This window comes from Exophiala xenobiotica (genome assembly GCF_000835505.1).
Source record: "Exophiala xenobiotica strain CBS 118157 unplaced genomic scaffold supercont1.3, whole genome shotgun sequence".
NCBI classification, from domain to species: domain Eukaryota; kingdom Fungi; phylum Ascomycota; class Eurotiomycetes; order Chaetothyriales; family Herpotrichiellaceae; genus Exophiala; species Exophiala xenobiotica.
This window is the reverse complement of record NW_013562492.1, coordinates 4,227,171-4,249,818: the sequence shown is the minus strand read 5'-3', so window position 1 is coordinate 4,249,818 and position 22,648 is coordinate 4,227,171. Positions and strand designations below refer to the sequence as shown.

Genomic DNA, 22,648 nt, shown 5'->3' with positions numbered 1-22,648 from the left:
TGAGGCTGAATTCCATGTTTCAAAATCCCAGGGCTCACTGTCTTATGTATGAGGCTGACGCCGCAAGGACCTCAATGCTGCACGGACATGGATAATCAATATATCATCCTGGAGTCCAAGTGCCATTTTTTCTTTTGTCCATATTCCATTGTCGCCGAACTGAAAGCTCACCTCTAGACGACATCCGTTTCGGCAAGATAACAGGAGACAACAGCCCCTACCAACAATAAGCCTTTGCATTCCTAAAGCCAGACATCCCTTACCTCGCGGGAGGCCCTGATCGTCCCCTCTGCTCGCTCTCTGACTTGCCTTCTACCTCCCCCAAAGACCAATCGCTTTGCCCTAAGACTTCCTCGCAGACTGCCATGGCAGACTTTCAAACGCCCACCGAAGCAACCCTCCTCTCAAGCTCGAATCCCGCAACAGAATACACAATTCCCGTGTCAAAAGAAGCAAGCACACAAGTCTCACTGTCCGGGAACACTACACAACCCGCGGCTACACAAACAGCCGCCCTAGTCAATGGGGAGACGCAGACAAGCACGAACACAACGACGACGAACGGCGTCGTCCCTCAACCTACACCTACATCCATCCCAGTCTCTTTACAACAGTCTACAACAAACGGCAACACAGATCATGCAACCCAACTATTCTCCTCTTCGCTGATCAGCCCAGAGGTTGCAGCCCTTCTGCCCCAGGGCTACACGATCCGTCCCCTGCGACGGAGTGATTACTATGGCGGTGCGTGCCTTATCTCTTCTTGCTGCACCTCTCATGAACTTCCTACCCTGTTGTGGGTTTTGCCTGGAGCCATGGCTTTGACTTCCCAGCCCGGCTGGACTTCCAGAGAGATGGCATGCTAATTCTGTGGGGTTTTCTCAGGCTTCCTCCCGACCCTCCGCGTCCTCACGACCGTCGGCGAACCCACGCTCGCCGAATTCAACGCCCGCTACGACTTCATGTACTCTCGCAATGACACCTACTACATCCTCGTGATCTGCGACGAGTCCGGGACGGTGGTCGGCACGGGCGCCGTGATCGTCGAGCGCAAGTTCATCCACAACATGGGCCTGGTGGGCCATATCGAGGATATTGCCGTCGCGAAGAACCAGCAGGGCAAGAAGTTGGGGCTGCGGATCATACAGGCGCTAGACTACGTTGCGGAGAACGTGGGCTGTTACAAGTGTATCTTGGACTGCAGCGAGGCGAACGAGGGGTTCTACGTCAAGTGTGGGTTCAAGCGGGCAGGACTGGAGATGGCGCATTATTACGAGACGGCCCCGAAGACGCAGTACGAAAAGTCGTGAGTGACATTCAGATCGTTGGGAGGCTGGATAGCGAGGTGGAGGGACAAGGCTAAGAGTTGGCCAGGGCGAAGATATGACCTCCGTGGTCTTTGTCGACTGAAGAATGTGGAAAGGCCTGTCGTCGTCTTGACGAAGGGGCCCCGATGGAGTGCAAATGGATGCGCACGAGAATGAACACTGTCAATCCGTGGCCAGAGAGCAATCTTGCGCGCCTCCTCACGGCAGAGGCTTTTTCCGGGGCGTTGAGAGACATGGCTACGTAGATATGGTTATTTGGGAGTATGAATAGAAGGAGTGGTTTGTGTCAGCGCTCTGTGTTGGATCATGGAGTCAAGAAAAGAGTGCATTTAATGGGCCAAATGCAGGAAATGCAGGAAATGCGGTTACACAAAATCGAAGAGAAAGACGACAGTATGCGGAAATCAGAATGCCTTTGACTCGCAGATGCTGACTATACAGGTATCTCACATAGACTTGCGAACATTGTTTGGTGCGTCGTTTTGATATCGGGCAGTCGCTTCAGACATGCAAGGAGAGACTCTGTCATAGAATGGTCTTTAAGATCGTCAGATGAAAACAACGGCCACTCGAGTGGTCCCTTTCTGCTTTCCCGTGAAGTACTTCCATCCTTCTCCGACGATTGATTTTGTCTTTGAGGTTGCATGAAGGTCAAGATGTAAGCCTTTACACAGTCACATAACAGGTCCGGTACCGAAAACGAGGAAAGGCAAAGGAAGGAGGGGATGAAAGATGCAGTACATTCGTTGAGGGAAGTGAACTAGAGAGAGGGTAGCAGAACGTCATGGTGTCTGCTCCTTACAGCTTCGTCGAAGTGGCCAGTTCGCAGAACATCATCTTGAGAATCGCAGTTCAAGAGGTCTTGGCTGAGAGACAACGAGTCGAACAAGTCCTGTTCCCTTCTTACCTGCAGGTTTTGCTTTCTTCCGTCGGTCGTGGACGGATGGCAAGGTGAATTGGTACGAACATGTCCTCTAACTCAAAGCATCAGGAGCTGAGTACAGGGTAGTACACTTGCTTTTTCAACGAGCTCCGCAAATCGGGCATTTTTCTTAGGATCCCTTGCCAGCTCTTCCTATCGACCTGCGACACCAGCCCAGACAAGTCTAAAGATGGTCCAGCTGACGAACACAAAGGCGTACGAGCCTGTAGCCATTATCGAATCAAGTATGGAGTGCCGCCTCGGCAACTGCATAAGATTCGCGCAAGGAGGAGTCCACGCTGAAGGAGGATCTTAGGCATTCTCTCTTCGGGCAACGCTGGAGACTCTGAACCAGGGAGTTAGAGCCTTGCGAAGAACTCTAGCTGGACAGCCGTCTGCCATGCCAAATGTTCGCTGTAGCATTCGGACCGGCTTTGCAGCTCGCATATTTGTCCCGATCTGGTGTTCTCATCATCTGGCCCCCATCAGTCTGGCGAAATAGGCAGAATAGCCCCATGAGTTCTGGATGATGATGCTACCATGGTAGAGTCTCATCAAGGACATCCATAGTAAAACTGCTCGGCGCCAGTAACAGCAGTCGCTGTCTTGCAATAGTCCTGATTCGCGGGCACTTTTACACGTGACTTACCCAAACTCAGGCAGCAGTCGTTGCTCTCTCCAGTCCTTTTCCTTTCTTTTCCTCCGCACACCATCAGCTTTGCTTTCGCGTATTCTTCATGGCCTCCTACTGTGGTACGTCCTGTCTCACAGTGCTGATCCACAAAGCATGGCGAACATAACACAGGACTAGGACAAACAAGAATTGCGTTTCGCGTCATATCAAGGCCAGTTCTTGTTAACTTTCGGTGGGCTTGACTCGATCTGCGCATCGCTGTTCCGTCACCACAAAAGCCTGGTATGATTAGCTTTGGACCTTGCTTTGCAACATCCCGGCTTGTACTTGTGCTGGGGGTGGTTTCAGGCGTCAGGTTCCAGCAAATTCAAGGTAGCGATGACAGCAGCGTCGGTTGGTTTCCAGAACCCGTGATGAAAGTAGGGCATGTTCGGTCATTGTCGCAGAGCGACGCCAGTTCAAGTGTGGATGACACTATCGGGGTCGTTTTCTGTCTAACCAGGTGAACCGTGGCCATCCTCGTCCATCCCAGGCCTCCGCAGAGCGGGAGACTGAGTACGAGTAGTCCGCTGATATGGAGGCAGCGGAAGTTGAGGAGATCCGTGGGCCGAAACGAGCATCCCATAAGGCACATAGAGGCCAGGCATAATGCGTTTCTGGAAATCAGTGCTGGCGGATTGCTGACCACAACCGCAACGGGGGACCCTCAGTGACCTCTGATCCTCAAGAAGCAAAGATGATGACAAACAAGCGCTGCGTGTCCCACTGGAAACTCCTGTCTAGAGGCTGGGTTTGAATTGTGCATTGCTGTGCACAACATTGGTCCCATTACTTGATAGGTACAACCCATCCCATCTGACGAGCTTTGCGACCGCCATGGCGGCCACAGTTTCACGGCAGACGTGATCGGAGGGCGAGTCGTTGTGGCCCTCCAACTCGTCCTGCTGCCTGCCGAAACTCCACGAGATTCAGAGTCTTGGTCTCGGAATTTGCAGGAAAGTCTGATCGCGATTTGGAGCTGGGCCAAGAGAAGCGACCGGAGCCTAGCAATGCAAGATGACATGGAAATGGACCAATAAAGCTCTTCTCCACCATCAGCCACACATTTACGAGGCAGTATTCAGCGACCGAAGACTCCCCAAATTTGGCCCCCATCCCAGCACTGTGCCTCTTTTCAGATTTACGAGCCATCTGAGTCCAAATGAGCATACATTGCGGAATGCAGCTATTGCAAAGGCTGGCAATAACATCAATATCCAATGTGGTTGGGATTGGGATCAATGTTTGGAAGAAGGCACCGGACATCTGGCCTAAGAAGGCAAGGTGGCGTTCGCCTCTTGATCATTCGCCGCTCGGTTGAAATGAGATTTTGAGTCATGTTGCAGTTGCTCCGTGAGATTTTCCGTTCTCCGGACTTGTCCAGCACTGTGCAGCCTATTCACGCCTCTTCCGTGCTCCCTCGGCCTTCATCACCTGCTGATGTGACGCGCAAGGACCAACTTCACACGGCAGTATTACCCTCATTTTTCCTGGGGCGAATCAGGCTGACGATGATTCACTGTTCAGCCATAGAGTGACTGGTCCGATCCATTTCCGGCGCTGCTCTGTCAGACGTTCTGATTAGTTGTGCTTTGCGAGGAGTCGCATTCATTGCTTCTTCGTGTTGCGTCGCTTGACCTGTTGGCTGGGAGGACTGGTTCTCTGTCCGGTTACATGTCAATTTGATGTGCCCGTTTCAAGGCTAGAGAGGTAGGTGAGGCACAGAAGTCTGGACAAGAACGAGGAGCAGGCGGAAACTTTTTACTGCAAATGCACATATATTGAGGCAGGATCGGTTTGCTCGTAGATGACTAACAAACGCTGCGAGAACATTCAGCAGCGCCCTGAATTGCACGCAGATGGACTTTTTCTGCCTGGTGGACAAGTGTCACTCGACCTGGCAAACAGCCACGGCTGTTGAACCTTGGGAGGAGCAGGCGGTCTCGTCTCGGCTTCTCAGGCTGCCTGAAAGTCAAGACGAAGAATCCTGAACCAGCGAGATCAATTGAGCCAGTGTTCAGTGCGGCGTACAAACAATGCTCTGTAGGCAAAAGCAGTCGCAATAATATGGAGTACTCCATAGAGGCAATAGAATTCTCAGAATCCAGGTGACTATTGCAGGCCGCAGTATACAGTACGACAGTAAGGTTCAATATTGTGTGCCTGGGCTGGGCTGAGTAGTGGATAAAATTGTGCTGGAGCAGGTGGCTAGAAGTTGGAGAGGTGTGAGAGGGTGTCTGGTCCTGTTAAAGGCTGTTTGAGTCATCCGCTGATCTGAGCGAGCGGCGTTGGGCTGTGGCGAAGAACGGCAGTCACCCAGCAGTGCCCCCCAAGCCGCCCATTAATCCATATACCTGCATTGACTCGCCTGCAACACCGGGAGTCCTGCTCTACCAAAAGTCCACCAAGATGAAGCAAACCATGGCATGCAGCGTTGGCTGCTGGATAATTGGCGTTGTTTAAAGTCGATCGATTTATCAACCACCAACACACAAACGTTCTGGTCCTGATCGATCTGACCCTCTCTTGTAAGCATTCAGCACGTCCTGACTGCGACTGCGCTCTTCGCCACGCATGCCTGCAGTCGAAAGACTCACTCTATGAACCAAACAAACCACTGACTCACCACAATGGCTATCTACAGGTCATCAAGGCTTCAGAATCCTTCTACACATCGCCACTACCATTCTCAGAAACAACGACTCTTTGTTCCTGGAGACCCTAGCCGAACTGCGGACGTGGACGGCAGGTGTCCTATCTACACCACCGTCCTCGAGCCTCACATTTCACTGCTCACCATACACAATTCACCTCTAATTACCAACTCCTCACCAATCCGTCACCTCCATCCCTTATCAGCGATCTAAACTGAATCACAACCTTCATCTCTGCTTTTACTGCTTGGAGGCCCGTCAACGCCACCAAAGCGCAGTCTGCAAATACCCATCTCCACTCTAACACAGCCATAAATCAAGTCGAAAGACAAACATGAGTTCTTGGACAACGAACTATTCAAAAGAATCATCTCTTCGTCAAAGCCCACCGCCAGAGTCACACGCTGTTTTGGTCATTCTACATCAAGGCAATCCTAGGATTGACGAGCACCTGTACCCCGATATCTGCAAGCCTGAGTTTGTTTCGGCATAACTATTGCGCAAGCGTATCTGGTACTGCTGGTTAGATCAGGATCTCCCTGTGCAAACGAAACAGCTGATATTGTTCTCTGCCTCGCGGTGGGTTTGCGACCCTTCTATTCCTCCCGGTAAGGCCGATCACCAAGTTGGATCTGGAAGTTATGCTCATACCGATTATCAGGTTACTACTTCTGTTTTCTCTCGACTACCATACCACATTCACGCAAGAAGTGCCGAACTGATCTCCGTTGGGCCGAGATCTGACCTCTTAAATCTGGCATAGATCTCTGTAAATCATAGGAAGATGGGCGTTGGAGAAGCCATAGGTTTCTCTAACTCCTATAATCCACAAAATGTGCAAGGCTGGCTCGATGATCAAGGTCATTACAAAGTCCCACAGTCGATCTGGCCCACGGGCCAGTGCAAATTCAAGAAAGATGTCGACCAAGGCAGCGTGGCTTCTGCGGATGACGTTGTGAGCATCAGCGATTCTTCCCAGTCGTCGCATTCATCGGAGTCGTCAAGCCATACTGTATGGACAAGCGCTACCGATCCTGCCGAGATTTTCTTGGACGATGAAGAGAAAGATGAGCAGCCATCCCGATGCTCAAATGGCTCTCACAACGTGGAGCCTCAAGAATATCTGCTGAAGGGACTTCAGACCAAGGATGAGGCTTCTTGCCGCAACCGCTTGCCGGCAAGCCAGTTCTACCAGGGCGTGAAGCCAGACTCAAGTGTTCACCTAAGACCCTCAGCCTGTTCAAGGATCTCTTCACAAGGAAGTACGCAGCCTTACGCCGGAGAAATCCCTGCCGAACGTTTGGTCCACAAAACAAGCTCCCGACGCTCAACCTGTATCGGCAAAAGCCTGTCAGGGCCTTGCAAACTCAAGCGGGATACCGACATCACCGAACATTTTGTTGCCTTACTCGTCTGTTTTGCAACAAAGCTCGTTACAGCCATCTGGCCGATGTCCGCTTGCCCCCCAATGTCATCGACATGCTTCAATGGCGCCGGGGTCCTCCCGCTACGCGTCTTCATCCAGGAGACTCTAAGGAGATCCAAGACCAGCTATTCGACGCTGCAGGTTGCCTTGTACTACCTAGTCTTACTCAAAGCCAAGCTCCCCTCTGCACGTACGGAATCCGAGGCCAGCGACGAAGCTTGTGGGGACAGATCTCCTTGTCGTGCTATGCAATGTGGTCGACGGATGTTCCTGTCGGCTTTGATGCTAGCCTCGAAATACCTTCAAGACAGGAATTATTCAGCTAGAGCTTGGAGCAAGATATCCGGTCTGCGCAGCAACGAAATCAATGAGAACGAAAGAGAATATCTTCAGATCATTGATTACGAGCTTCACGTCCCCAAAGAGTCATTTGACGTTTGGAGCAAGGTCGTCTTGTCACTCAGCAGAGTCTGCAAAGAGCAACCTCAATCCAGACTGGGCTCGCCTGGCTCCGGTTATCCTCCTCCGGGTAACGGGTCGAGCAATTCATTGGTTGATATGGTGTCTCAAGTCGACTTGGAAGAGCCGAACGCCCCTCACGTCTTCACTGACGTATGGTGGACGGATGTAATCAATCAGCTTGGTCCAGGACTAGTCAAGGACGTGAAGCTAGCGGATGACTTCCTCCTGAGGAACCTACCAGCGGACCAGATGGCACAGGTTTCCGCCTATCATCTCGAGAAACAAACAAAGGAGTCTGTTCATGCAATTCCTGCAACGACTCCCCCAGCCTACGACCTCAACTTCAGCGATAGCTTCAAGTCAAGCGCAGCTCGGCAGGAACCTAGCACTCCACAGACTCCAATGGAGATGAGTCCGGCTCGTGGCTCTGCGTTACCCATGCGACCTCACCTGCGGAACCTGCCAACCCCACAAACGACTCCTCGGGTTGCAGACAATTTCCAGTGGGCCAGTAATTGCAACAGACCTTCGCTTCGTTGCTCCGCATCGGTAGATGCGCTGCGCAATATGCGAAAGCAATGTTTTATGAATGCGAATCTGGAGCGTTGCCCGCCACCACGACCTCAGTGCGACGCATTACCATCTATGAGATCCCTTCTACGTCCTGCAGAGACTAGCCGGGAGCACTCTAGCAGATCTGTGTTCACTGCCTCGCCCCTTTCCATTGTTTCAGAAACACCACCACTGACTTCGCGTTCGCGATCTTCTTCCATCTCCTCAAGTTCATCATGGTCTTCGACCCTGCGGTCGAAAGGCAGTGGAAGCGAGCAATTCAGCTCACCACTGGCGAGAATCCTCTCATCCTCCGATGAAAACGTCAAACCCCCGTCGACGACGCTGCTGAGACCAGATACTTCGTTTAGCAGATTCTGCGATGAGGGTTATGGTAGTAGTGAGGAAGCATTCGCCAAAGGGTCCAAGCACCCATTCGCAACCAGCTCGGAATTCGATGCGCTGCAGGCACTGATGTCGTTGTCATCACATTCTGAGACTCCGAGTCAGAGTGTGACGCCTACACCACAGCGGCTGGCAGAACAAGGTATCCTTGCCATGCGACCGATCAACAGCTCACCACGAGGTCACAAGAGAACTTTGTCAAAGACAAACGAAACCCTCCAGACGCAAGTGAGAAGGACTCTTGCTGATCCTCGTATGGTTCGCGATGTCATCGAAGATCCCGTGGCACCGTTGTATGACAACACACCGAAGCAATGGCAGGTACCGGCAAGAAGTTGGGCAGAACCCAGGAGGGCTTTGCCTAACAACATGGACAACAAGCGTGTGGCAACGTATTGCTCAATTCAGCAATTCGCTTCTGCCCCGAACCTGGCAGCACAGTACCTGAAAGACACGATTATCACGGCTTCTTAGAAAGATGCCGGTGGCAGTGCAGAAGCTGATCGTGACAAGTGCAGTGCACTTGAGTTGCAGGAGCGATGACCTCTTTCGTGGATGTCAAGCCGACAAGGTTCATCGACTAATTGCTCATCAAGGCTGCCTTTGCCCTGTCACCATTGGTGATGACGCATCGCCGCGCCAGTTGAGACAATCGGTCAGGACCAGGAGACCGGATTCTTGATAGTCATGTCCAGTCCGATGCCACTCAAAGTGGAAGGCCATGCTCAGGATTGTATCACCAACCGCCTCATTAATGCAGCAGCCACCTGAAAAAATTTTGATACCCCAGGCTGGACTGTACTTGCCATTGAGATCATGTCAGAATATCAAGGAGCATTTTGAACCACATGCTTCATATCGAGACTATGATTGAATTCAATCATTGCACTAGTTGTGCAAGCCTTTGGACAAAAGAGTTCGAAAGTGCGTGGAGGGAGCTATTTCAGGGCTTTTTTATGTATGGTATATGAATATAATACCGATCGAAAAAAACGGCTTATTCCGAATCTCCTGCTCTTTATTCCCTTGTTCTGGATCTTGATTGTTCGGCGTGGGTGTTCTCTGGACGGATGAAGGGATTTAATAGACGTCTTTCGTCAAACTCGAGGGAATGTTTACCTTACACACCATAGCACCTGGTACGTGTGTGGCTCTTACGAGGCTAACCATATCTGGGCAGACTTCGTCCTTTGGTCTCGAAGTTCAGCTACTCTCATTCTCTCTTGCTCAAGCGATCGCCTTTGCATTGAATGCGGTTGAATGATATCATCAGGTAAGCTCCGGAGTTTCCAGATTCATGCAAGATTCGGTCAAGAAATAATCTATCTCGAAGTCTTGTGGTCGCTGGTCGTATCATGACGTCGACAAGTTCGAACTGGAATATTTATCACCCGTCTCGGAGTCGTCACCTCTTCCTTCGTACACGATGCCTCAGACCTAATCTAATAGATCTGTCGGTTCTGACTACAGCCTGTCCAATTCCCTGGTTTTTCTTGTAAGTATTCAGATACCCAGCCAGCAATCCGGACAACGACATCGCGGCCTCTAAGTTAAGACCGCCCATTCTACCTAGACTCCCCCCATACTCGGTCACCAGCAACAGCTCCTTAGAAATACCAGAAAGCCTTCTTTTCACAAACCCAATCGCCCAGAAGACTGCAGAGCGAGAAACAAATAACGGCCATCTTCAACCTCCACGTCACCGTCAAATCATGGCCTCCACCTCCTACCGAGATCGAGATCCAGGCTTCTCAACCTACAAATCCGTGCTCGAAACCCTCACTACCCCATCGCCGGCACACATCCCTCTCTCCCTGCCCGTATCCCCTGCCAGACCACACATCCCGTCACACAACATCTCCTCGCTACAAGTCCATCCCGTCATCGAGTCCGCCCTACATCTTCTCAACCTCGACCTACCCTCTGCACATTTCCTCTTACGCCACATGCAGGCCAAGCCCGCGTGGGAAGCCATGTATCTACACGGCATCCTCCACCGGCTCGAAGGGGACCTTGACAACGCCCGTGCCTGGTACCGAGACGTCAAGAATGCCGAGGTGTTCCAGGCCGTCTGGGGAGAGAGAGACGGAGACACAGACAGAAACAACGGCGTCGACGGTCATGGCTCCTCCTCCTTCTCTTCTTGTTCTTCACATGCTGACGGCAACAACCAAGCGTTCAACAAAGCATCCTCGTTCCTGGATCAAGTCGAATCCTACAAATCCACCCTCCTGTCACCACCACCATCATACTCCAGCAAAGGCACAGGTACAGGCGCAAGCAGAGACAGCGGCCCTTCGAACTCGAAATCATCTCCCACCACGTACACGCAGCATTCAAAATCAACCTCCACCTCCACCTCAACCACATCCGGCTCTGGTTCCGGTACCGGTTCAACATTACCCGCCGAGATTCGCGATACCTCACTCGCCGAGCTCAGCCGATTCCTACAATTTTGCGAACGCAAATTCGGCACCGACCCTGTCACCGACGCTTCGAGCTTCTGGACCAGCATGGCGGACAAACACAAAGACCAAGCCGCGCTGATGATCACGGGCGGCGAAGGGTGGAGAGTATTTTGAGACCGAACTGAGACTCGCCCGTCCGTCGGCTCTTCTCTTCTCACTCACGGGCCTGACCATGAAATCACAGCTTCTCGCTCAGCGAAATACAAGAAGCAAGACGGAGGAAGACAATCGGAGAAGCATTAAAGAGGGATTATATGGTCGAGACAGTTCCCCGGTAAAAGCAGCATCTGTCAAACACAGGCCGGGGTCCCGGAGCTAGTTGCAACATTTCCGCCCAGTGCTCATGACACCGAAGCCTGCATTCCAAGACAATGAAGCCGGTTGCCCACGAAGTGAAGTCAGCAGTCGAGGTGCTTGGGGCAGGTCCTGGTGGACACGACGGCAACCGCTGACATGCACCGGTTGTAGTGAAGTCCTGTAAAAAGCGGATGAGATGCTTGAATGATCTTCGTGTTTATGCAAGCGGGCGATGTATGGAAGAAATTGCTGTAGAACAGGATCATCCACCCTTTCTATGTGAGCAAGGAAAATGAACAGGAGCTCTTCAGCCTGCCAATACCGGAAGGACTGAAGTCAACGACCGCCAGAGACCAAAAAATCAAGCAATGAGCGACTTGGATCTTGTGAAGAATAACTATTATTACTTCAGTAAAGTACTAAACTACCAATCGTCTGTTCTCTGTCAAGGCTGTCCATCAAGGCACACTCGGTGCTATTGCTAAGAAAGGACCGGCACAGGCCATGCCAGGGCGGAGGGGTGTTTCCATGTCTTTCGTAACAGGTTCGTGTTCGGCATGTCGTAGATACACTCTGCATTCTTGCAGTTTCTTGTGATAGCGTCGGTCAATGTCGTCCACTGCTCATTTCTTCTCACCAGAGATGGTGTTGGCGAGATCTGCACGACAGTCAGTATGAATCACTCTAAAATAGCGGGAAGACCATACCGGATGCAGCCTTACTAGCACTGTTCAACGCATTTGCAGCCATCTGCTGTGCCTGTCCCATCAATCCCTGGCCAGTTTCTTGAGCAGCACCTGCATTGGATTGAGCAGTCTGGGAGATGTTGGAAGCGGTCTCTTGAATGTTCTTCTGGGCAGCACCAGCAGTTTCGCTAGCCTGTTGGGTGAGGTTGGAAGCAGTGTCTTTGAGGTTCTGTTGTGCTGCACCAGTGTTTTCACTGGCCTTCTGAGTCAAGTTGGAAGCAGTCTCTTGAGCATTCTTCTGAGCAGCACCGGTATTTTCACTGGCCTTTTGACCTAGGTCAGATGCTCTGGTTTGGACGCTCTCGGTAGTGGAGCCGGCGGTGGAGGAGGCTTTTTGGGTCAGGTTGGAGGCAGTGTCTTGAGCAGTGCCGGTCTTGGAGGAAGCCTCATCAGAGAGTTTCTGGCTGGTTGACTTGTTGTCACCTGAAGTGGAGATTAGAAGATGTTGCAAACAGAGGGCTGGGGGAGGATGCTCACCTGGCTGAACCATGCCTGCAATGTTGTCTGCGGTACCAGTGGTGGTCTCCTTGGCCTTGTCGGCGTAGGACTTTTGAGAATCAGGAGTGATGGTCTCGCCGACACCTAGAACAAGTCAGTGGAAGACGCCGGGCCAGGATAGGAAGTGAACGTACGATCAGTCAAGGGCTTGCGAGCGTTGTCAGACATGGTGGCGGGTTGGGTATTGAGGTTCTGTTGTTCGTGGGAGAGGATCAATGGAGTACTGATATGAATTGATCTAGCGCGAGGACGGTGTGTGGTTGTGTGATAGAGAGAAGAGGAGAGGTATGAGAAGAAAGATGAAGTGTTTTATTGCCGGAAAAGAAACTTCAGCGTCAGGCACCTAGGCAGGCAGTTGCAAGCAAATGATACGAAGTGCCTCCGTTACGCAAGAAGCGTGAGTGATGCACATGTTTGGTGAAGAAAGAACTAGCGGGGCAGATCGAGCAGTTCTACGTCATGCACGTCATGGTGAAAAAGGTCAGCGAGAACGGAAAGAAACACCGGGCGATCAGCGTTCGATGGTCTCCAGCAGCCGAGGAAGAAATACAAGTTATCGCATTTCAACACCTGTACGGAGTAATACAGAGTATGTCCTGCTATCGTAAGGTACCTTAGTGGATGAACACGCGACAGGGTATCTAGTTATCTGCTTTCTTCCACTCTTGAGGTATCAACCGGCTGTCCCATCCAACGATTGATCCATGATACTTCTCCGTCTCCCTTCCTCATTACAGTAGTATCATGCTCACAGGCTCCTTTGAACTATTCCCTGCCTTCCTTTCCACCTTGCGTACAGGCAAGTCCTTCTGCTGAGCCTCCGAAGCTGCCTGATATGGCCGTGGCGGGTGCCCAGCATCAAGCCTTTGCCTCAGGCTCCTCCAAAGCCGTCTGCCTGCCCTGGACACTCAGATCCTGCCCCTTTCCACCATACTCCTTGGGCAGATCATCTGCCAATCCCTTGACGTGACTACTCGTCGCCAATTCCCTCGCCAAGTTCGCTCCATTGCTCATCGGATGGAACTTCTTGATTGTCTTCTGCGCCACAAAAAGCTTCATGAACGCGTAAATGAATCCCATGAACGCCGGCACATTGACAAAGAACTTCTCCTTCAACAATTCCGGATAATTCTGCGCAAACACCTTGATTGTCTCGGTGCTCGCGCTCTTGACGACAGGCGACTGGCGCAAGAAACTGATCGATTTGTAGTCGTGCACCTGGACGATCTTGTACGGGTCGTACTCGGCGGTAATGGGCTTGGTGGCTTTGCTTATGTCAAGGGACTGTAGCGCTTCTTCCATCAGGACGACCCGCCACTCGAGGAACCTACTAACGATCAGCAATGGTCCCGCGCATCAATCGGAGACTCAAGTTTACTCTTCCAGATTCCCAAACGTCTGTTCAAGGTTCTTGACGCTGCCGTAGATGTTCCACGTGATGACTTCCTTAGTCTCTGCCTCTGGACTTCCTGCACCAAAAGTGGTCACATAACCCAGGCCTTCGAACTTGGCGCGGTTGAATTTCTTCTTCATTAGCTCCAGGGGTTTCATCTTTGCTCGCCACTCCAACGTTTTGGTGAGTTGATCTTTGGCCTTCGCAAGATCCCCATCGTTGGCGTTGAGGTACTTCTGCAGGACGACCTGGGATGGTATGTGGCTATCTGGATTGGCTAGTGTAACTCCCCAGATCTCGGGGTGGCCGCTTGACTGAGCCAGTGTCCAAAGTTCCTGAATGGGCGAGGTCTTCTTCTCCTATTCCTGGTTAATGAATATTCTCGATACGACCATCCACGCTTCACTTACTATACCTGGAGTGGTCTCCTCCTTTGCCGCATCCGGTACGACCCCAGAGACCTCTCCCGCCGAAGTCGTACTATTTGGAACATCCGTGGTTGTCTTTTCCTCCTTAGCATCAGGAATCACACCGGACACCTCCCCAGGCAGACTGGTGGCATTAGGCGCATCAGTAGTCGCCTTCTTCTCGCTTTCATCAGGAATCACTCCTGACACTTCCCCTGGCAAGGTGGTATTGTTTGGTGCATCATTTGTCGTCTTGTCCTTTTCCGAAGCTACATGAGGAATCACACCGGTCACCTCGCCCGGCAAAGTAGTATTGTTTGGTGCGGCGTTGGTTTCTGGAGACGCCATTTCGAGTGACACCAATTGCCGTTTCGCTTCAGGGAGCTGATACTAAACCATTAACGAGTGTCCGCACACCGTTGCTCAAGTACCCTCAGAATAATCCAATGTGTTTTTGACTGGTTCTGAGCTTGCTGCCAAAGTCAAGCTCTGGCACAAAATGCAAACGCGAAGAGGCACCTCCTGTACGTTGGTGTTGTAGGCGGCCCTTATTCCGTCCTGCTTCTGCCTAACCAACTCTCGGTGAGCAGATTAATCCACGCGCAGGGACCGCTGTACTCGTAGAAAGATACCCCGCAGGCGATTGAGTTATTGAGGCGATGCAACGCGCAGATTCAAATCCCAACAAGAGCACAAGTGATCAAAGGCAGATGAAAGTCGATGGAACAAGAAGGAAATGCTAGATGTTTCGAGGTCGTCTTTGATCTTATCTGATGTGGACGCATCGGGCCGATTACTTCCGAGGCGACGAGAAAGCGAAATCGACGATGGGTGGATCACGTGGATGTCTTCTTGCACGTGTTCAGCATTGATATAGCACGATACTCCGTACGGAGTACTGATATGGGTACTCCGTAAGTCAGCTTCGACTAGAAGACAATTGAATCTTGTTTTGAAGGGATCATTCGTGTATTGCTGGCGTCTCCAACACTCCATTACCCGCTGTATCTCTAGATATCAATCGCAACGCGTCTCCTCAACATTCGTCTCTATTATCGTCCTCCCACTGTCATCACATTTCATCCAGGCTATCTCAACCATCTCCGGGTCTATCTTCATTAGATCCAATTCGATCCTGAGGCCACCTCTTCTCCTCCATGTCTCCAACAAAAGGCAAATGCGCACTTCTGCTCGACGCCGTGTATACCCACGAGCTTTCGAAAACAGACGCGGTGATATCACTGAATAGACAGACAAACAATTCCACAAACCACAAAATCCCCATCATTATATCTGCATCACAAACATCTCCGAAAACATTTCTTTCTTGATCGACTTTAGCCGAAAAATATTTCGTCTCGCAGCCAAGCTGTGTTCCCGCGAAGGTATGAAGACTGAATCAGGATTCGTGTATCACATGGTCGTCAAGTCGTATAACTGGTTGGTGGTGGTCGGCGCGGGGGCGGAAAAACAATCGACGTGGTCTATGTGCAAACACAAAAAGAAATGTGAAAAGGGTATATCGATCAATCGAGACACAAACATGTCGAGCCCTGTCACTGGAGGCCTGAACCCGAATGGCGGTCACAAGCTCATGGTCAACCATTCCCATTCTTGGCTGTTACCATGCGGGCCTGGAGGCATATTCTGGATTCCTGGGTTCAGCAGACCGCCCTGCATGACGGACGCCATTGTGGTCGCCCCAGCTGTGGTGGACATGCTGGCTGCCTTGGCTCGAGTAACAGGAGCCTGGCTGACCTTCGGTGTAGCCTGTCCAGCGTCGGGCATCTCGCTTTCATTGCTGGACCCGACACTGTTGCTCGTGTTTGCCAGGTTACTTATGGTGGGCAAAGCGTTGGTGGACGCCCGCGATTGTCTCCTCTGACGTTTCGGTGTAACCTGTACTGGTCGGGTCATGTTGGGACCCGGCTGGACAGGTGGTTTCGGTGGTGCAGCAGCAATTGGTACAACGCCTGGTTTTCCGCCTGTTGTGCCAGGCGGATAACTCGTCGGCGTGGTCACAGCGGATCCCGAGTGAACAGATCCTTGGATCGAGGCTGGAGAAGCCGAGTTGTGCTCACTAGCGGCCGTAGGAGTTGATGCCGGAGTTTGTTGAACCGAATTCTTTCGAGACGACTTTTTAGACGCCCGCGTTGCTGCAGAACCCATGGGGACGGCGTTTCCACTGCCACGGTTGCGTTTCTTGATGACATCGGTCTTGAGTGACAGAGGACGAACGACTCCGTGAAGCTTAAGGAACAGACCACATGCATTGCAGAGAGGATGGCCTTCCGGGTTACGTCGCCATAACGGCGTAGTCTGAGTAAAGCAATTTGTGCACGTTGTGGGTACCCCGTTTTGATCGGTGCTCTTCGGGCCTGGACTGCCAGGTCTCGACGGCTGCCGACTACTGAGTCCAGATTCGGCCGGCGAGCTTTGAGCGGACTGCATATGCTGATGGGACAGAGCGGGCGTCGAAGTCGTTCTGGGGATCTTTTGTCGCCGCGGATCCTGGTCTCGGTTTCGGATGTCGCTGATCGATGCTGCTGAGCCATGTGTTCGGCTCAGCATGGAACCACTCCAATCTGGAGGTGAGTTGACCATTTCGGTGCCACCAATCCGAACTTGTTTTGCGCTCCCAGCGTATCGTGACATGCTGTTGTAGTCGACAGTAGGATCCCACTGCAGACCGGAGTTGAGGTCTAGTGTTGGATCTCCCATTTGACCGTAGTCGGATTGCATCATGAGGCCACGCTCCGCATAGTTGCCATCCTCGTCTTCACCATCAGAATCGGCTCCAAACTGGAACATGTTGTCGTTTCCAGGCATGGAGATACCAGGAGAGACTCGGCGGCCATAGTCAGGACCAAGAACGTTAGTAGGGTCTACATGTTGCTGTATTGTGAAGCCATGCATTGACGGAGCGGAACTGACCCCGTTCATGGCCGTGTAGATCTGCTCATTGTTGGGTCCATACGCAAATTGGGCGGACATGGGAGTCATCATGTGATTCGCTCGTTGAGCCGCGTAATATGGCAGGGACCGATGGCTGCTCTGGTCGAAATAGAAGTGCTGATCATCATGGCCCGGCTGTGGCGTCGAGACAGCCGAAGGATAACCAGACTGGGGTGGAGAGTAAAAGTCTGCCGAGTTGAGCGAAGAGGCCATGGAGGTTTGGTTGTAGACATTTGAGAAAGGGCCGTTTGTGACCATAGGTGAAGCTGCAGGAGAGAAGGCAAAGTTGTGCTGGAAAGGTCCGGCCGATGTGAGAATGGGATCATCGCTAAGGTGGAAAGAGTCCAGATGCATCGACATTTGTCCCTGGAAGCTGGCTGCACCAGTAAATTGAGGAGTAGGTTGGTCCAGAGCATAATCAGGGACACCAGAATCGACTTCGGTGTTGTTCGACGGGTTCGGCGCACCTAGAGGAGGTACTTGGGGAGAGAACTCGGCTGGTCGCTTTCGAGCCTAGAAAGTGTCAGAGTGAAGACGCTCAAAAACGATAAAATCCAAAACTCAGCAACTCACCCCTTTCGTCCTTTCGTCGATGCTGGTTTTTCGAACCCGTTTCTGTACGTAGTCGAACTCTGATGTTCTGTGGAAGGGAATGGAGGATTGAGGTGCAGATGAGGGTGGTAGGTCCTTGGGGATCTGGACGTGCATCTTGTTCCGAGTAGCTATGGGTATACTAGGCGTCTGAAATTGCTTGATTTGTACCTGATTTTCTGATGGCGAGGGTGCTGTCAGCCCGGCAGGTGAAGCCACCGAACTGGGCACGATGAAGTCGTCGAGGTTCATGGGATCTGATAGCGGCTGCTCATTGTCCGCGGACTGATCGACAGATCTGCGCAGTTGCTGGGCAATCCCGCTAGGAGCATTAGAGGGCTGTGCCGGACTCTTGAACTGCGCTTTCATTGCACTAGAAATCAGGTCGTCAGCACCGGCCATGCGAGCTTCGCTGCCGGAATGAGTGGCTTCTTCATACGCTGCTTGCTGCTGCTCCCGTTCTTTTTGACGGCGAAGATTCATCGCCATCATCCGCCAGGTCAGATTCTCCATACGTTCCTGGTTTGGCAGTCGAGATTTGGTCCGGTGGTAGAGTCTCCATATCTGAGTTCCCAGAGGATCCTTCTTTTGCAATTCTTCGGGACTGTCGAGGTCGGCAGGCCCCGCGTCGTCCTTCCACTCGGGAAAGACAGTGTCCCGTAACAACACCTCATTGCGAGCAACGGCTTCGGAAGTAGAGAGATCCAGGTTGGGCTTGGTAGGTTTCGAGGTGAGGGTAGCTTGAGATTCCGCAGTTGAAGAGAGATTGGCGGGGGAGAGGTTGGTTGAAGAGGTATAGGCAGTCAAAGGTCCTCCTAGGCTGGACCAGGTCGAGGAGTCTGTGTCGTCAAGACTAGACGAGGGCTGAGTAGTAGGGTAATAGAAGTGGTCGGTCGGGGATTGGATGGCGGAGGTTGCGCGCGAAGCTGCAGTTCCCCCACGTTCCTCATACTTGTAGTCCACACCCGACATCACCGGGGTCGAGTGGAAGAGTCGCGTGCAGCAGACCGAATGAAGACGGGACGAAAAGGTATGAGGTATAGGTATGGCATCAGCAGTGCAGTTACACGAGATGATGTAGGTGTGAATGAATCGGAAACTGGTGCTCTTCTTAGTGTCTGGTGAGCGGCAGCAGTGTCATCGCCACCACGAGACAAAAAAAGTCAGAGTCGGCAGAAGAGAAGGCAGGAGAGCATCAGGTATGGCACGGTCGGCCGTCGCAAGGTGGGAGGGTGCAGAGTAAAGAGGCACGCAACCTATGAGGAGGAGCGGAGAGGCGTTGGATGATGGTCAAGGCGCAGAGTGGTGCAGTGGGTTGAAGGCTTGCAACGAGGGTGTGTGCGTCAAGTGTGGCCAGGGTTAAAAGGATGGGTGCATTAGTGCTGCGAAGTCGCCGGCTAATGAGACCCTAGTGGAGGAGATTGGAGCTCTCTGGGGGGCAATAATTAAGTCTGGGAAGAACGGAGTCGCCTGAGAGGGCGACAGTGGGCGTTTGGTGAGGAAGCCTCTTGGAGATCGAGAGCAGATCGGGATGCTTGGGCGTGGGCCAGCATAGCGACGCCGACAACAGCCTGACAGCATACTCCTCGGTACAAGATTGACCCAGTTCTTCAGGGTCTTCTCGGCAGAATGCCTTTGTTTCTATTGTGTTGGGCCCTTTTGACCTATGGAGCCAGACAGACAAACAACGGGCACGAGAGCAATTACGAGGGTGATGGAGCTGAAGCAGATTGACATTTGAGAGATCACTCTGGGAGCCATAGTCATTGAGACCCAGGCGGGATGCTGAGCGAACAAGGTAATCCCGAGAGCCAGACAAAGATTCAGAAGGTGGCTTCAGATCGAGTTTCATCCTCGACAGCCACTCGGATCCCTGACGATTGACAATTAATGTTAAGAGGCTTTCTCGTTCTTGATCTTGATCCGGATCTTCCCAATTGCTATTCCTTTCCTTTCCTTCTCTTTGGCCCAAATGCTCGCTACCCGGAGGGATTGGACCACAGGTGGGAACCGCACAGGACGAGTGTCGGCATGGCGCCGGTGGGAACCAGTGGCCAAGCTAGGGCCAGCCAGAGAGCCAGTGATAGTATTCTAGGGATGAATTGCGGGACGTTGCGTAGAAACGGACAAGATCACTGGGGGACAAATGCTCGGAGAGAATGGCATTGGGTTAAGGTTTAGTACTCGACTCGATCGTCGAGACTCGAGGTTGGACATTGTTGGACTGGTGGCGACGGTGCCGACTGGAAGCCTTTCTTCCCAGAATACTCTGTATGAAGTTATAATAGAACCTGCCAAATGCATTGCGCAGAGAGAGAAACCAGACTTGTGACGAAATGTACCTCCAAGGTACGAGGAGCGGACGATTCGTTGACCAGAAGAGGGGCCTACCTGCGAGGGTGACAAGTCGACGCAAGTCCCAGGTCCAGGGTTGATGAGTTGAGGAACGTGCCAGCAACCTAGAAAGGGAAAGTCTGGAGGGGTGAGTTCTTGGGGCGTTGGTGGGAATGAATGGTGCGCAGATGGTCGTACTATGAATGAAGCGCATGCAGGGTGGTCAGAGTGGGCTTTTCGGTGGCTTTCCAGGTTCGAGGCTGGCACACTGGCCCTCGTCTTTATTTTAAGCGATCCGTCTTTGTGGTCAAAGGTTCGCGAATCCCCGGTCGCCTTGGTGCTACAGTAGCGTGGGTTCGGGGGTCACAGTGGATGTGGTTCTTCCGGGCGTCGCGTGGGAGGAGCAGAGCCTATAACGGCAATTCACCTGGTGCCAGCGTCGGCTATAATCATATGGGTTTGCTGCTTTCAAAATAACTCAGGGGACACTTCGTAATGCGAACAATAATCAATATCTCGAGTGTCCAATCCCAGTCGCCGAATCACTGATAATCCGTTTGGACTCTGCAGCTACCATCACTTCTCATGCTGCTGCATCGAGTACATGCTCCGTAGTCATGGCACTCTCATCAATCATGTCTTTGCGCTCGCTCTCGGCGATGGCACGGAACTGGATTCCCTACAGGCGTCGGAGTGTGAATTGCTTTGTCCAACAAGCGGGTGCGATTGCCGCCAACATGCTACTCGTACGAGTATAGCACTGACACAGGCGAATGCCGAAACATATCTTAGGCTGCCTGAGAAGGAGAAAAAAACTCGTCTCGTGCGCACCAGGACACGAATCTTTCAGAGAAGTGACGATGCGGCTGTGATAGACCAGGCTAGGCCATCTCATCGTAAGGGAGCATGTGAGAGAAGCACGAGAGAAGTCCCGAACTCCCCAGTTACGGGCATCAGGGGGCCAAAGACTTGCTAGAAGTCCCTTGGGATTCTGTGCATGAGCCTTGCCGCTCCAGCAGAATCCACTACAAACTCCACCAGGTCGTGCAGCAGTATCCATCAGGCTGTTTGGCAGATTGTAAGTACCTTGCCTTCTTGTAGCCATGCTCTCCCAACAAAGGCTGTTACCTCTGCGACAAGATGTCAGGTTGACCAACGCTCTTGACATCTATCGGTGAATGCATGAGGTGTGCACACTTATCCCCGGCGAATCGAATCGCCGCAGTCTGATGACTGTGCTGTATTTGTAAAGGCAACAAGGAAAGTACCTCGTCGTGCTCGTATAGTAAGTACCAGGTACTTGCCTCCCACACGATTTGGGTGGCCCGTCTGGTACCTCGGTGCTCCTCTTCTCCCACGATTACACCCTTCCTCCCGCTCACATCAAGTTGACATGCTCCATATTCCTCCATACTCTACCATTGACGCCCGCACTTCTCACCTCTCGCGTGACAATGTTTCGAGTAGAAGCCCAGTCGGCTACCACTCAGTGATGCCCATGGTTGCGTGAGCTCCTTTGTAGTTGCAGTACCGCAGAGTCGGCCCTTCCTTTTATCTGCCTTGTGCCTTCGGCCATTTATACCCGGCTGACGAGCGACTAGAACCGGTACCGATCTCGAATGGCTGCGGCCACAAATTCTAGTGGGCGATTTGTGGTTGGCGGCATTCCACCTCAGGCTCCATGGGATGGACAATTTGACATGCAGCGGCCAGCCACGACCCATCTCGCCATCTAAGGCACGCCCCTCCGCTCGCTGCAAATCCAAAATCTCCCTACTTTTCCCGTCTTCTTCCAGAGCTGTTCTCGAACCAGGAGTATTGCCACTTCGACCATTCAGCTGTCTGCGCGTAAGCTCGCTCCAAAAGCATGTGCTCTTTGATGGCATCACCCTTCCGAAGTACGTGTCCTGCGAGTCACAGGTTTGTCTTGCTTCGGCCCTTCTCCATTGACGAGTGACCCTGTCTTCGAGAAAGCACATGGCATTATGCTTGATGAACGCACCAAAACATGGCCCTACTTCCTCCGAATAGTACCCGTCAATACAATCAATCCTTCACAAGAGGATTGCTGTTCTCCATCCTTCACCTATGCTCTTCTTACCTTAGCGCGGGGTACTTCCTGTCCATAGTCCACGCCGCTCTTCGAAGTCAATTATTGCTGTAAGATTTTCGAGGTACGGCGCCTCTGGCTGGCTCGGTGCTCTGCGCACCCAGCTGCGTAGTGCAATGCCGGACTGTGGCGAATCTCTCCGGGCAAAGACTTCATTGTCCTGCCCTCTCCGCCCTACATGCTTTAGAGCTTGCCACTTATGAAGCGGATCAATCAAAGAAACATGATGCGAAGCACAAGAGGTAAACGAGCCGCCGGCCAGTTGACAGACTTACGAGAGCCTTAGATCAAAGGCACGTCCAGTGGGCCATTTGGTATCAGCATGGCCCAATTGTGTCCCGTTACACAGGTAGATCAAAGACGGAGAGGATTCATACTCGTTTGGGTTCTCGTGAAGCTTGCGTGAGCCTGAAATGAGACTGTCTCG

At 52.1% G+C, this 22,648-nt stretch overlaps 8 protein-coding genes across 11 annotated transcripts; 3 read left to right on the top strand and 5 right to left on the bottom strand.

Moving 5' to 3' along the window:
- Positions 1-21: 21 nt before the first annotated feature.
- On the top strand, positions 22-1,928 carry PV05_05841. Of its 2 annotated transcripts, XM_013462397.1 has the most exons (4): positions 22-744; positions 886-1,306; positions 1,375-1,721; positions 1,770-1,928. In XM_013462397.1, exons 1-3 carry the CDS (start codon positions 366-368, stop codon positions 1,385-1,387), a joined length of 813 nt encoding a protein of 270 aa, XP_013317851.1. In that variant the 5' UTR covers positions 22-365; the 3' UTR covers positions 1,388-1,721; positions 1,770-1,928. The 2 variants fall into 2 exon arrangements, with proteins under 2 accessions (XP_013317851.1, XP_013317852.1); XM_013462398.1 differs by having other exon boundaries at positions 886-1,928.
- On the bottom strand, positions 1,739-4,640 carry PV05_05840 (uncharacterized protein). The gene has a single exon (XM_013462396.1). It carries the CDS (start codon positions 4,187-4,189, stop codon positions 3,776-3,778), a length of 414 nt encoding a protein of 137 aa, XP_013317850.1. The 5' UTR covers positions 4,190-4,640; the 3' UTR covers positions 1,739-3,775.
- A 508-nt stretch (positions 4,641-5,148) lies between these two features.
- PV05_05839 (uncharacterized protein) lies at positions 5,149-9,593 on the top strand. Its single transcript, XM_013462395.1, has 3 exons — positions 5,149-5,451; positions 5,568-6,185; positions 6,239-9,593. Exon 3 carries the CDS (start codon positions 6,362-6,364, stop codon positions 8,894-8,896), a length of 2,535 nt encoding a protein of 844 aa, XP_013317849.1. The 5' UTR covers positions 5,149-5,451; positions 5,568-6,185; positions 6,239-6,361; the 3' UTR covers positions 8,897-9,593.
- Positions 9,594-9,660: 67 nt separating this feature from the next.
- Positions 9,661-11,641, top strand: PV05_05838. Of its 2 annotated transcripts, none has more exons than XM_013462393.1 (3): positions 9,661-9,695; positions 9,756-9,917; positions 9,996-11,641. In XM_013462393.1, the coding sequence occupies exons 1-3, from the start codon at positions 9,673-9,675 to the stop codon at positions 11,002-11,004; spliced, it is 1,194 nt and encodes a 397-aa protein (XP_013317847.1). In that variant the 5' UTR covers positions 9,661-9,672; the 3' UTR covers positions 11,005-11,641. The 2 variants fall into 2 exon arrangements, with proteins under 2 accessions (XP_013317847.1, XP_013317848.1); XM_013462394.1 differs by having other exon boundaries at positions 9,756-10,540; positions 10,598-11,641.
- Positions 11,534-12,850, bottom strand: PV05_05837 (uncharacterized protein). The gene is made up of 4 exons (XM_013462392.1): positions 12,566-12,850; positions 12,411-12,515; positions 11,895-12,356; positions 11,534-11,845 (listed from the first exon to the last, which is right to left on the bottom strand). Exons 1-4 carry the CDS (start codon positions 12,597-12,599, stop codon positions 11,811-11,813), a joined length of 636 nt encoding a protein of 211 aa, XP_013317846.1. The 5' UTR covers positions 12,600-12,850; the 3' UTR covers positions 11,534-11,810.
- A 117-nt stretch (positions 12,851-12,967) lies between these two features.
- Positions 12,968-14,954, bottom strand: PV05_05836 (uncharacterized protein). Its single transcript, XM_013462391.1, has 3 exons — positions 14,235-14,954; positions 13,810-14,183; positions 12,968-13,758 (listed from the first exon to the last, which is right to left on the bottom strand). The coding sequence occupies exons 1-3, from the start codon at positions 14,577-14,579 to the stop codon at positions 13,290-13,292; spliced, it is 1,188 nt and encodes a 395-aa protein (XP_013317845.1). The 5' UTR covers positions 14,580-14,954; the 3' UTR covers positions 12,968-13,289.
- A 222-nt stretch (positions 14,955-15,176) lies between these two features.
- PV05_05835 lies at positions 15,177-19,010 on the bottom strand. 2 transcript variants are annotated; one of them, XM_013462390.1, is made up of 3 exons: positions 18,217-19,010; positions 17,760-18,150; positions 15,177-17,699 (listed from the first exon to the last, which is right to left on the bottom strand). In XM_013462390.1, the coding sequence occupies exons 1-3, from the start codon at positions 18,747-18,749 to the stop codon at positions 15,816-15,818; spliced, it is 2,808 nt and encodes a 935-aa protein (XP_013317844.1). In that variant the 5' UTR covers positions 18,750-19,010; the 3' UTR covers positions 15,177-15,815. The 2 variants fall into 2 exon arrangements, with proteins under 2 accessions (XP_013317844.1, XP_013317843.1); XM_013462389.1 differs by having other exon boundaries at positions 17,760-19,010.
- A 1,688-nt stretch (positions 19,011-20,698) lies between these two features.
- On the bottom strand, positions 20,699-21,867 carry PV05_05834 (uncharacterized protein). The gene has a single exon (XM_013462388.1). The coding sequence runs from the start codon at positions 21,277-21,279 to the stop codon at positions 20,791-20,793; it is 489 nt and encodes a 162-aa protein (XP_013317842.1). The 5' UTR covers positions 21,280-21,867; the 3' UTR covers positions 20,699-20,790.
- Positions 21,868-22,648: the final 781 nt, after the last annotated feature.